The sequence below is a fragment of the Simochromis diagramma genome, unplaced genomic scaffold (assembly GCF_900408965.1).
Source record: "Simochromis diagramma unplaced genomic scaffold, fSimDia1.1 OVJJ01000176.1, whole genome shotgun sequence".
NCBI classification, from domain to species: domain Eukaryota; kingdom Metazoa; phylum Chordata; class Actinopteri; order Cichliformes; family Cichlidae; genus Simochromis; species Simochromis diagramma.
Window position 1 is genome coordinate 3206138 of NW_024386892.1, and position 12270 is coordinate 3218407.

Sequence of the window (12270 nt, forward strand, 5' to 3'; positions counted from 1 at the left end):
TCAGAATGTTAAAACATTTTTATTTTGTTGTTAAAAATCAGCAACACATACAGGAAGTGTGTGTGGATTAATCATTTCAGTGTGTGTGTCAGCAAAGCCACGTGCATTTATAAGGCTTCAGGTATCCCTCCGTCAGGGGGCGGAGCCCAAAAGAAACCTGTGGTCCACAACAACCAATCAGATGAAAGTGTGGAGTTAAACCGACAGTGTATATGATGAGCGAAGGCGGCGTAACCATGGTGCGCGGGGGGAGTGATGAGGAGGGTTTCTCTTGGTTAATGAGGGGTCAGAGGTCAAAGGTTGAGCAACAGATAAAATATGAAGATCCTTCTTCTTCTCTCGTTCGGTGACGGCAGGAAGTTCAGAGTCTGAGGGAAACCAAATGAAGAGGAGAAACATTTTGTTTAAAGCAGGTGAGTTAGGTCAGCTGACGTGAAGCTTACCTGTGACAGGTACGGTGCAGCACGTATATCCAAAGGACATTTTAATCAAGGACTTTTGACCTGTAATGGATCATTTTTGTGTTGCATTGATGCTGAGCTGTGCGCATCTTTCCTGGTGACTCGCATCACCGAGCAGCTTTTCTTTTCTGTATGTTCTCATAATTATGTTGTGCCTCCTGGTGGCAGCTTCATGCTGGTTTATTTGCTTGTTCTCTGCACAGAAACTTTATGATTAGCACCACGTTGGTCTTATTGGGGCCATGTTTGTTATTTACAGCTAACAGGAGCAATGTGAAACCTGAAGGGCTGTGGGCTTTCACACCAACTTCTGTGGCTACAATGTAGCTGCCATCACCAGTGTGTGAATGTGTGTGTGAATGGGTGGATGACTGGATGTGTAAAGCGCTTTGGGGTCCTTAGGGTCCTAAAGCGCTATACAAATACAGGCCATTTACCATTTAGTGTACTGCACAGAAATGCCACCAGAGGGCAGCAAGTGCTGAGACACTTACAGATGTGTGCGCCATCAGCACCAGCAGGTGATCCTTCATCTGCTCACTCATGTACCATCAGGATGTCCGATAAGAATCTTTGAACCAAGGTAGGGGTGTTGTTATCTACTGACTCTGTCGTTTAAAAGGATGTTTGCATTTAGACGAGTTAACTGATCTAAAAGTGAACCGCTCCAGCAGTTTGACCTGCATCTTCGGCTAGTCAGACACAGCTGACATAAGACTGATTAACTACGAGGGGGAGGGCTTTGTCAGAAAGTGCAATCAACTCTGCAGAAAAGAGAGAACGCACTCTGATCGTATGAGGATCATTATCATCCTGCTTCCCCAAAACTCAGCAGATTCATCTGCAGCTGAAACTCAGCATCACCACTCTTTCATGGTTTTTCTCACCTACTGTTCAGCTGGTTCAGTCTGTTCTCCTCCTGCGTTTGGATTTTGCAGCTCAGTCTACAAATCAGAGAGAAAAGAGGTCAGTGCAGCAAATTTGTCCATATACAAAGCTGCATTTCTCCCCAAAACAGAAGCCATTAACACAACACTAATGACATGAATAATCTCCTTGTGGTTTGACTCTGAGACACCACTTTAAAGGTTTGCTGATGTAAAATAGATGTAAATAGAAGTTAAGCTGCTTATTTTTGGGAGAAATGAAACTTTATTTGGAGCAATCAGAACGACAGCAAGGCGTTCAGAAATCCAGAAAAGTAAGACGAAGCCAAAGTTGAGCAAAGGCGAAAGAAAAACTGGTGTTAGTCGCTGTAAACAACCTGCTGAGATCATCTGTGATCATTTCCAGCTCCTACTTTGGTTTCTGTAGGCTCCTCAAGAAAACATGGCTACATATGATACGATACATCAGGAAACATATTTCAAAGTTACATGTAGTCATTGTCTTCATGGGTGCAGAGTTGTCAGTTGTGGTTAACAGAATAAAGAGCAGGATCATGCAGCCGTTTCCTGTTAGTGTTGTTATTCATCGTCAGCCTCTTTTCTGCTTAAACACCCTTCATGCAGGTTTTGTTTCTTGTGTCGTAGGAGCAGAGATTACTGTTCGATTCCCTCTGATACTTCCATACTGCCACCGCTGTCACAGCACCCACACCGCTTAAATCAAGCCCAGCTCTCAGAGTGCGCCTGTCAGCATTAAACCTGGAAATACTGAGACGGCTTTAAGGGAGAAACGAAAGGTCGGAGAGGGATCATTAAGGCTGTCAAACAAATTCTCTAGATTCTACTTTTTTCTTGTAAATATGCTCCTTTTCCACATTCATTTTCCTTTGTTTTATTTTCACATATCTGCTGGTTGTTTTACTGTAAATTCGCTGGTTTCTTTTCTTTTAAGTTTACAGTGTTTTTGCTTGTTGTTTTGTTATTCTCCTTGTCCAGGACCTTATTTGTCTGTTTTAACTTCATACGCAGCGACAGTAGGAGGACTTTATCTAAAGGAAATGATATTTTACTGATGTCCAAAAAATCCCTGAAATCTGGTCTTTTCTGATCTGAAATGTCTGATTCGTGAAGCTGTCGATGTCAGATAATCAGGCAAGAAGCTTCATGCCATGCCACCCCTCCCCCCCAACCAATCAGGCACCTCCTCAGGCACTGGCTCCGCCTCCTCCTGTTCACATCCAATAACCAGAGAGTTGGAAATGACAAAGGACAAAAAAAGTTATACACAAAAAACAGACTATGTGAATAATTACTGCATGAATGCTGAACACATGACTTTGACTCAGTAGTCATGAATATAATGAAACACGCTTTATGTGAATCTCCAAAATTCTGTCACGACTTTCAAAATTCGGTTTAGAAATATATTTTTGTAATTTTGTTAATGTGCAAAGTAGAAGTCCAGCTAATAAATTAGTTAAAAACAGAAATTTGAAATAATTGTATAATACAAGTATAACCTTTATCTGTAACATGTGAGAAAAACAAACCCCAGGTTATATAAATGAAATAACAACAACACAAAAACAAAAATGGAAACGAGACGCCTCAGTTCTCGTTTATATTTAAAATTTATAATAAGCTGACGTCACTCACCGTGCTAACGAATCCGGTTGCCGCTGCCGCATTCTCCACCCCCTGCACCGTTGCCTGGGCAACCTCATTGGCCCCAGAAACAGCGGTGTCGGCCACGACGTTGGCCTGCTCGGTCGTCTTCTGAGCAACTGGGAGACAGGAAACAGGAAATCAATGCTATTTTTATTGTTTACGTTTTAAAGTAAATGAGAAAAAGATGAATTTACAAACTCGTGAAGGATTTCGATTCTTGCTTCCACCATTTCATAACTTCAGTACAGTAAGTGCAGTTTGCACTGCAGGTGCTTTACCTGTGTTCACACCTGTCACAACTCCCTCCATCGTCTTACTTCCTGGAAAAAAAGAGAGAAAACCTTCGTGAGAAATGTATAAATCAGAAGCAGAGAGTTTGTGAGGTCATTATTCCTCTCTGGCTCTTCCGCACCGTGCCGCCCCTCCCTGAGCCTGGTTCTTCCGGAGGTTCCTTCCTCTTAACAGGGAGTCTTCCTCTCCGCTGTCACCGAGTGCTCGCTCGTATGGGTCTGTTTGTTGGGGTTGTCTCTTTACTGTACAATATAAACCAGCAGAATGCAACACTGTTTGTGTTTTTGTGCCATATAAATAAAATCAAGTTGATTCGATTCACCAACAGTGGCTGGAGACTTTCTCGCTGGCTTCTCAGTGCTTACTTTGCTGATGCTTCATACAATGTTCATTCTTCACATCAGCGCAGCAGCACAATCACAGCCGTGTTCATGGACCCGATTTTATGAGTCTGGATTTCAAACCCTTCCTGCTGTTTCCAACGATTAAAAAGGCTTCAAAGAATCAGGCCACAGCTGTTAGAGGCGACCAGACAGAAAATCTCATCTCTTCACCTTTGTTATAATCTATTAATATGTTTCATGAAAAAGCACCACTATCAGACTCAGCTGTTTTGCATGGATAAAGGATGATGATTGTTTATTGGTATGAATAAAAGGCCATTCGCTGACAGCAGCCAATCTGCAGCCTCATTAATTATGCATCATCTTTGCATCTTTGAGCTTCTTCCTTCCTGTAACTGCGCTCGTGCAGCAGCCTCAGCTTCAAACATCAGCGCTGCAGGGAAACAGCCGCCGAGTTTCCACGGTGTTTGTGTGAGATCAGCCGACAGCGAATCACAGACAAAGAGTCCGTTCACTGCGAACCGTCACATGTCCGAGCAGCTCGACGCCCACTGGCTGAATTACAACCGAGTCTGAATCGTTTCCAAACAACACGAAGAAGAATGCCGAGTGTTGAAGTCGTCCGTCCACCTCGCTGTGTCTGATCAGAGGCAGCGCGCCGTCCCCAGAATGTTAATAAAGAACAAAACAAGGGGAATGAGAGCAGAGAGTGGGCTGCCTGGGCGCAAAGTGGGTGACGTGAGTGAATAATTCAGAGAGCTCAGTTTATCTGTGAGGTAGAAACCAGGTCAGCCTCCGTCTGGACGTTTAAAAACAGACGTTTGCTTGTTGCTCCTGGTTTTATTCGCCCCACATGAGCTGTGGTTTGTGGCTGAACAGAAGAAAAGTTGGAATAAACAGGGCAGAGCTGCTTTAATGTCATTAAATATCAAACAGCACACACTCTGTTCATTTAAACCTCACAGATGACGAATTATCCTTCAGCTATCAGAAGCTTTTACTTTGAAAAGCAAACCCTGAGCTTGCTGAACAGGTGAGCACGGTGTGATTAGGTGTCGGGCTCATCTCTGACCCTTCCTGCTCGTGGACAGGATCCAATCTGGGGATCTCTGAATGCAGATGATGGTCTTCTGTTCTTCACACGACCTTCAGCATGAACCGGCGCCGTCTGCAGCCGGGCGTGAGCCGGATTACTGCCTCGGGTAACATCCACCATAAGGGGTCATAATGGGCGGGGCTTTGGTTGTGTTTTGGCCACATGCTGAACAAGCACGTTTTCAGAAACTATGAAGTGGCATGCATGGACCTACATCCCCGCAGTGACCGAGAGTCTCTGGATGAAGAAGAGTGAGAACTCGTCTGAGGGACTAAATGTGTCTTCGTGCCTGGGAGGGCCTCGCCACTCCTGCTTCACCTGCTTCACCTGCTTTGGATAAGTGGACGGATGAAATCGTGCTGCAGCAGCAGATCAGGATCCGGTCGCAGCGTCGTTCTGACAGGTTACGCTAACCGGAGCTGCGATCCATCAGGAAGAGCTGCACTTTAAATCACTGAACATTCAGCTTCCTGTCGTCCGCTCTCTTCATCCCTCATTGATTTTAGTGTCCTCCACTCAGCCCTCCTTGATTTTCTACACAAGAAATCTCAGTTCTTTCTTTCCATTAGTCTGTTGTTCTGGTTTTTAATAAATGCCACTCAGTGTTGGGGAGTAACAGAGTACATGTGCCGCCGTTAAGTATTTAAAATACTAAATATGAGTAACTGTATACTGTTACAGTTACCGTTTAAAAGGTGGTATTCAGAATACAGTTACTTTGTTGAAATAAATGGATTACACGGCGGTACTTTCCTGTTTCATATGTTTGCTATGCCCTCTCTCTTTTTGGTTTCCACGTCGGTGGAAACCCAAACAAAACAGGCATTAAGAGGCTCAACTGTCTGTGTCTCAATCTCACGTCTCATAATGATTTAATATGAAGGCAACAGGCAGAGAGTTACAGGCATCGCCCTAAAGCATGGAGCCTGATGGGCGGTGTAGCACAGCTGTAAGAAAGCTATTAAGACTCGACTGTACGCTGTGTTCGTGTTTTCCTCTTCCTCCACCTCCCCTCATCTTCCTATTCTCCCTCGGTCTGTTCCCCATCATGAGGGATGGGAGGAGGACGAGTGAAATTCGACAGCAAACGGGGATGAATGAAAGGACAAGAAAGAGACAAACAGCCAGAAGAGGAGAGATGGAGGATATACTTTTGGTGGTGAATGAATGAAACGAGTGGGTGTGTCTCGCTCCGTCCACTGCTGTTTGTCCTTTGGTGTTGGATTTCACTCGTCCTCCGCCCATGCTTCACCGATTGTCCACCAGGAAATGTGAAATTTCAAGTGCAAAGTAGTTTTAGAAGAGAGTGAAATTCAAAGTTGGAGCAGAAACTGAATCCTGAAATATTAAAAGAAACACACGGACGACAGGAAGTGGAGAGAAAAGTGCAATTCATCCTGACGCTGTGTTAAATCTGCAGATGGAAAGATGGAGGGATGGTGTTGACATTCACTCCGTCCATCCATCGCTCGGTTTCCAGCAGAAAGATGAAAGCTTCTCTTCTTTGTCCCCCTCATCCTCTCATCCTCTCATCCCTCCATCTCTCTTCCCACATCTTTCATGCACAGCGTCGGGATGAATTGTGTTTCCCTGATCTGTCACTAAAGTTTAACTTCCTGTTTTATCCCTCCCCCTGCCTCCTCCTTTCCTCACAGTGCTGTGATTGTTTGTAATTTTTCATCATATTTTATTTCTTTCAGATTTTATTTGTCCTCCACCCGTCCCTCCTTTTATCTTTTCTTCTTAAACGATAAATTATTTAAATGCAGCTTCCGTCCTCGTCTTTCTCTTCCTCTTTTCACCACAACTCTAATTTTACTTGCATCCATCTCCTCTCACCAACGTAGATGACCCCCTCCTTGGTCTTGGCAGCTGCCTCCTCCACTCCGGCCTTCGTCTTCTCGGCGGCGGCGACGACTCCATCCTTCGCCATGGAGAATCCCTTCTTGAAAACGTCCATGATGCTTTGCTTGTCTTCTTCTGCTGCTCCGTCTGCCTCGGGTGTCTCGCCTCTTCTCGTCTGCTGGGATCTGTTCCTCCTGCTAATGCATAAGTGAGAGAGAGGGTGGAGAGAGGGCACGTGAGGAGAGAGGGCTGCTTACGAGAAAGGGAGGGAGGGTAATACGTGCAAACAGCTCTGGATTCATGTGGTGGAGTGGAGCCTACAGAGGAGAGAAGTGAGTCGGAGATAAGAAGGAAAAGGAGAAAACAGAGAAAATGCTAAAACCATAAATGTCCCCAGACCTGGAGCTCAGACTGAAACACACAACAGAGACATTACTGCTCAGAAACACCTGCAGGGGCTAAAAACTGGCTTAGATGTTTTAAAATGGGGGTTTGTGGGGACTGGCTGGCTTTCAGAGCCTCGCGTGGACAGCGGAGGAACATCGGCTTTGGTACTTCCTCCTTTTTCAGGTCTGGAGGATTCTTGGTTTAATCAGGAAACTGAGTAATGACGATGTCCCACAAACACGTGAAATATAATATTCTTTATCTCAGGACTGTCACTTTACTCAGGCTCAGGATTTTAAAGGTAACTAAAGCTAAAGGACTCCTGTTTATTGGACTGTTGGAGTGAAACAGTGTGCGGAGGCTCCCCGTCATCTGTAGCTGTGCCTTCGACTCCATTAATGTGGAAATTCCATCAAAATATCTGCAGGATTTCATGCTAAGGATTCACTCAACAAAGAGCTGATATTCGAGAACGTCTCAGCTTGAGAACTTCTGCTGTGCTGTTCACCCTCTTGGACCTTTCCTTTGGTCATCTTTCTAACAGCTGCAGGAGACCAGAGTCCTCCCTGAACCAATCAGATCTATCAGACATATAAAATGATTCTCCAGCTCACGAGCTTTTGGTTGGGGCCACATTTTATCTGCTGTAGTGAAAACTTCAGTTGCACACGGAGCAGAAGGTAATCACTTAGCTGCTGTTTGCTGAGCGCTGAACAGAGCCTCCAATCAGATTAAAGGAAGCCAGCCTCCATCTTTCCTTCTTTAATGGTGAGATGAGACGAGGACACTGGGAGAAAACACAAAGCCAACTTCACCGTCCTCTATTTTTAGCTCAAAGCTTCTTCCATCAAACATGGTCCCTGCGTGCATGCTGACACGGTTAATCCACTTAGACCAGCCGTGTGTGTGCGTGTGTGTGTGTGTGTGTAAAGATGTTGGAATAAATTATAGATTGTACCATGTGTTTAATGTGTGTCAGAAGAGCAGTGGGATCTTTTCGCGATGGATCTGCTCCATCTCTGTATTTTTACTCAAACAGCTTTGCATGACTGATAGTTCAAAATAATCCTTCTTTATCTGATGCTGGGCCATGTTCATTCTCTGGGAGCTGTTTTACCTCCTGTCTCTTTAAGTCCTCCCTCCCTAAAAGCAACATTCCTCTGGTTGGCCAACTTCTGGAAGCCTGCCGAGGGGCAGCACTCAGCAGTGTTGTGTCCACATAAGAAAGAAATGAGTAATGTTCCACCTCTGAGAGCTGACTGTCAGGCCTTTATCTCAAAGAATAAAACTGCTGTGCACTGCTGCGTTATTAATAAAACTGACCTGAATTACAGATTTAATAAATATAATAAGAATAACTGTAATATCTCAGCTTCTCCCAAAGACCGGGTTGAAATTGTCATTGCTCATGTGGTGTGAAAGCATGATGCTGGTACAATACTGAGGCGCGTGATGCCTCGAGTTATCGTCATCAGAAACTCGCCGTCTCTCTTTAACATGAAGGACGACTCTTTAAAAAGCCGACCACGTAACTTTAAACCTAAACAGTGAGTGAACACGCAGCTACAGAACAAATGAAAAAGAACCAGTGGCTTTGAGGACCCTCACCCCTCATTTTCACAACTTTACCGAACTTTGTAGGCCTTTGTTGGACTTTAGAAATTGGCAGACCTGAACTTTTATCTTTTGGTGGTCAAAGGTGGCGAGAACCATGATCGAAATGTTTCTGGAGCTCTCTGGTGTCGTGTGGTGAATGTGGAAGTCCTGTTCGACCGCGGCGAGTCTGGCAGGTTTATGGAGGACGTGGCAGAGGAAATGATGAAGGAGTGGATTCATCACCTTCGTCCTCTGAAACGAACCCGAACGTGACTCAGCAGAACACGCAGCTCTCTCCCACACTTACCCTTGGCTGCCTCACCTCTTCTCTTATTGGCTGACTGCAGGCGCCGAGCTATTTTTAGATGCACTTTATTTCATGTTTTTCCCCACACTGATGGGCGAGGCTCATCAGCAGCACTAGGTCTGTTGTGGGTTACCGTGGCGATAAGAGCTGTCTTCTCAACAGTAGTGATCGATGCTGACCATCAGCTCTGCGCACACACACAGGCGTACACAGTAATGTTATACATTATTGATTCTCATGAAGAATTCTCTAATAGCTGCACAAAGACGCCTATTGATGGTTTGTGTCATTGATCCTCGTTGGGAAATGTGACCTGAGAGCAAGAAGCAGATTCTTCTGTTAAGTGAAAAAAATGAAAGCTGATCTGATCATCAGTGAAAGGACTGCAGCGCTTTGTTTACCTGTAAATCACACTTTTAACCAGAAGTGAAGAATTATTCACAGCTGATCAGCTTCAAATATGTCAAATATAAAACGTCCAAAAGGTTTCAGCTTTGTGGCCTCTTAGAAAGAAATGCTTCAAAAACATTTTACACCAAATCACTTTCCAGCATCGTCTCTGTTATTAGTGACAAATCTCTCTTTACCGCCAAGCAGCAACAAGAACATGAAACCTGCAGTTCCTCTGACGTCCGACAGAGGGCGGCAGCGAGTCCGTCCCCATAGACTCCCATGTTAAACCTTCCATCAGAAACACGTGGTACACAAACTGTTTGGTCTCTGTGGATCACTTCCTCCTTTATAACACCTGTACGGAGGGACAATGTTTTTATAACTCACCTGAGTTAAAGTTAGCATTATTAGGGGCGTGGCCTCTGTGAGTGACAGGTGAATGGTGGCACAGGTGGTTGTAGCTGCTAGTTGTCTGCTAGCTGTTGGAGCCTTTTAGAGCATTTTTAGTGACATCATGTGACCAGTAATATCGGTGCTGTGAGTCACTGTACTCACAGAGCATCTGAGGAGGCGGAGCTCCAGTTTTGGTGAGTGAAATTCCAGGAATCAGCTGAATGTTGCAGGTATCACCAAGCTTACTGGGCATTATCCAATAACATGGTCACGTCTTAACAAACAGCCTAAACCTTCAGAGCCAGGAGGTGTGGCCTCGTGTCGGCTCAGCGTGTCCGTCCTCTTCTGCTTGAATTTGAATCCCAGCAGAACTAAAAACCCTAAATACTGAACTGAGATGTGTAGTTAAATGTAGCTGAAGTGCTTTTCAGTGAGCGTGATTATTGGATCAGACATCACAGATGTTTGTATCCACACTGCTTCAGCTGCTCGCCTTCAGGACACAGACAGACAAAGGGCTCTTTAATCCAGATGAAACAGAGAATAATGGACTGGAAAATACCTCCAACACAACGTTAGCAACTCACAAACACACAGACACGTCACTGAGGTACTGCCACCGCAACAATGAAATAAATACGTTTTAGTGTAATTATGACTCATATTTCAGTCTTCAGTGGGAGTATTGGCAAAGTGGATTATTGATGATCTTAATAAAAATACTAAATGCTGTTTTTTTTGGTTTAGGGTCTGTAAACGTCACTCATGCTGTTGCTTTTAAAGATTAACATTAAAACATTAAAGTTTTAATGTGAAAAGTCATAGACAGGAAGTTTGATGGTTCAGTGGCGCTGACAGTGTCATTAACATGTTTAATACTCAGTTTGGTTGGTTGAGTCCAGCGTGTGTGTTAAAGCTCATGGATGAGTCATCGAGTCTCATGATGTTTTCCTCCCGACGAGCTCAGGACTGAACCTCCGTGAGGAATGTGACGGCTAATTGAGACCCACCAGGTTGAAGTGTGTGTGTGTGTGTTTCTCACATGCCTGTTTGTGTTAATTATATTTTCACAGCTGTGGTGACCTGCATGTTTCTGCAAAGACAGCAAAAACTCAACGACTCATAATTTTAACTCAACATCTTCAGTTCAACCTGACACACACACACACACACACACACACACAGTTTCAGACTCGTGTATTTGAAGCAAACACACGAGTCTGACCTGAATCACAGTAAATCCAGTGAACTTGGATCTGAGACTTTGACTAACGATCAGTTAAACATGGATCACTGAGAACCAGGATGTCCTGGTGGTGCGTTCACTGACAGTATGGAGATTCTTGCTCAATAATAATATTCCCACGTGTCATGGACCCAGCAATGTGTGCCTCAGTTTTTGGTTTTTGTCAATGTAAACTGACTGACATCTTTGCATTATTCTTGTGAATTCTTATTGGCCGTTTTTATTTAATACCGGTCAGGTGACCCTTTTTGGGTTTAAAAGGATGCCGAGTCAACGGACGGCTGGGTGTCAGAACCTTCCTCCACTGAAGCGTCCCGCTCAATGGAGGAGAACATAATTGAAATTGGAGACTCTGTATTGTTTGTTCTAAGCTAAAAGATTATTCTGTCGTCTTTGTGCACTTTAAGCCTGTTTTCAACTGTTTTCTTTCCTTTACATGGTTCCTGCACAAACGTCTTCTTATGTGTATTTATTGATTATTGACCATTGGCTCCAGTTTAAAATAGCCCAATATCCTAATACCTCATTTGTATTAACTCATTAGTGATTCATCCTTGTTACAAATGTCATGCTGAAGCTAACAGCACGGAGCAGCAGGTCAGCTGATCGCAGCCTGCACACAGAAAATTCTGCTGGTAAAACAAATAAGTTAGATTATTTCTAATTCTCAGAATCAGCTGACGTGTTTCACCTTCAGACCGTTCCAGAGTCGGAGGCCTCTGCTTTTTGGGCCTCTGCACTGGGATGAGGGGTCTGTAAACGGCTGGTGGGCTGGGAGGCAGTGCAGTTAATGTGCAGGAAGAAGATTGTTGAGCTTGTTTTGTTATCGCAGCAAGCAGGAAATGCCCCCCCCCCCCAGGCCGTTTTCTGCACAAACACGAGCTGGGACAGCACAGGAGGCAGAAATCTTCACGTTTCCCCAGAACTCAAATCTATAGACAGAGAAGCAGAGTTTATGGAGCTGCTGCCCCCTGCTGGTCACATCTGCAACACACAGCCTGGGCTCAAAGTAGAGACTGCAGGGAGAAAAACACAGGAAAACATTCAAAAAGCACCCACGTCAAAGAAAAATGAATCAAAACATCACATAAAAAGGTAACCATTAAAAAAATACACGTGGCACAAATGAGCCCAACTAACAAGAATCCCACAAGACGAACATTTGGGAAATTTTTGTTAGCCTTCAGGCAATAATTCTGATTAGTACAGTGGCGGACAGGACAGGCAAAAAAAAGAACAAAGAACAATAGTGACCGAGTATTAATCACAAAAACAAAGAATAGCCACAATAAAATGAGTCAAAATGGCATAAAAAGCAAAAGCTCAACGAAAACCACACTTCCTCAAAATCATTTT

At 44.3% G+C, this 12270-nt stretch overlaps 1 protein-coding gene across 2 annotated transcripts; it reads right to left on the reverse strand.

The window, feature by feature from the left end:
• Nucleotides 1–6788, reverse strand: sncga (synuclein, gamma a). 2 transcript variants are annotated; one of them, XM_040033953.1, is made up of 6 exons: nt 6587–6783; nt 3295–3336; nt 3005–3132; nt 2550–2576; nt 1349–1405; nt 1–368 (listed from the first exon to the last, which is right to left on the reverse strand). In XM_040033953.1, the coding sequence occupies exons 1-5, from the start codon at nt 6705–6707 to the stop codon at nt 1349–1351; spliced, it is 375 nt and encodes a 124-aa protein (XP_039889887.1). In that variant the 5' UTR covers nt 6708–6783; the 3' UTR covers nt 1–368. The 2 variants fall into 2 exon arrangements, with proteins under 2 accessions (XP_039889887.1, XP_039889888.1); XM_040033954.1 differs by lacking the exon at nt 2550–2576 and having other exon boundaries at nt 6587–6788.
• Between the last annotated feature and the right edge of the window lie 5482 nt (nt 6789–12270).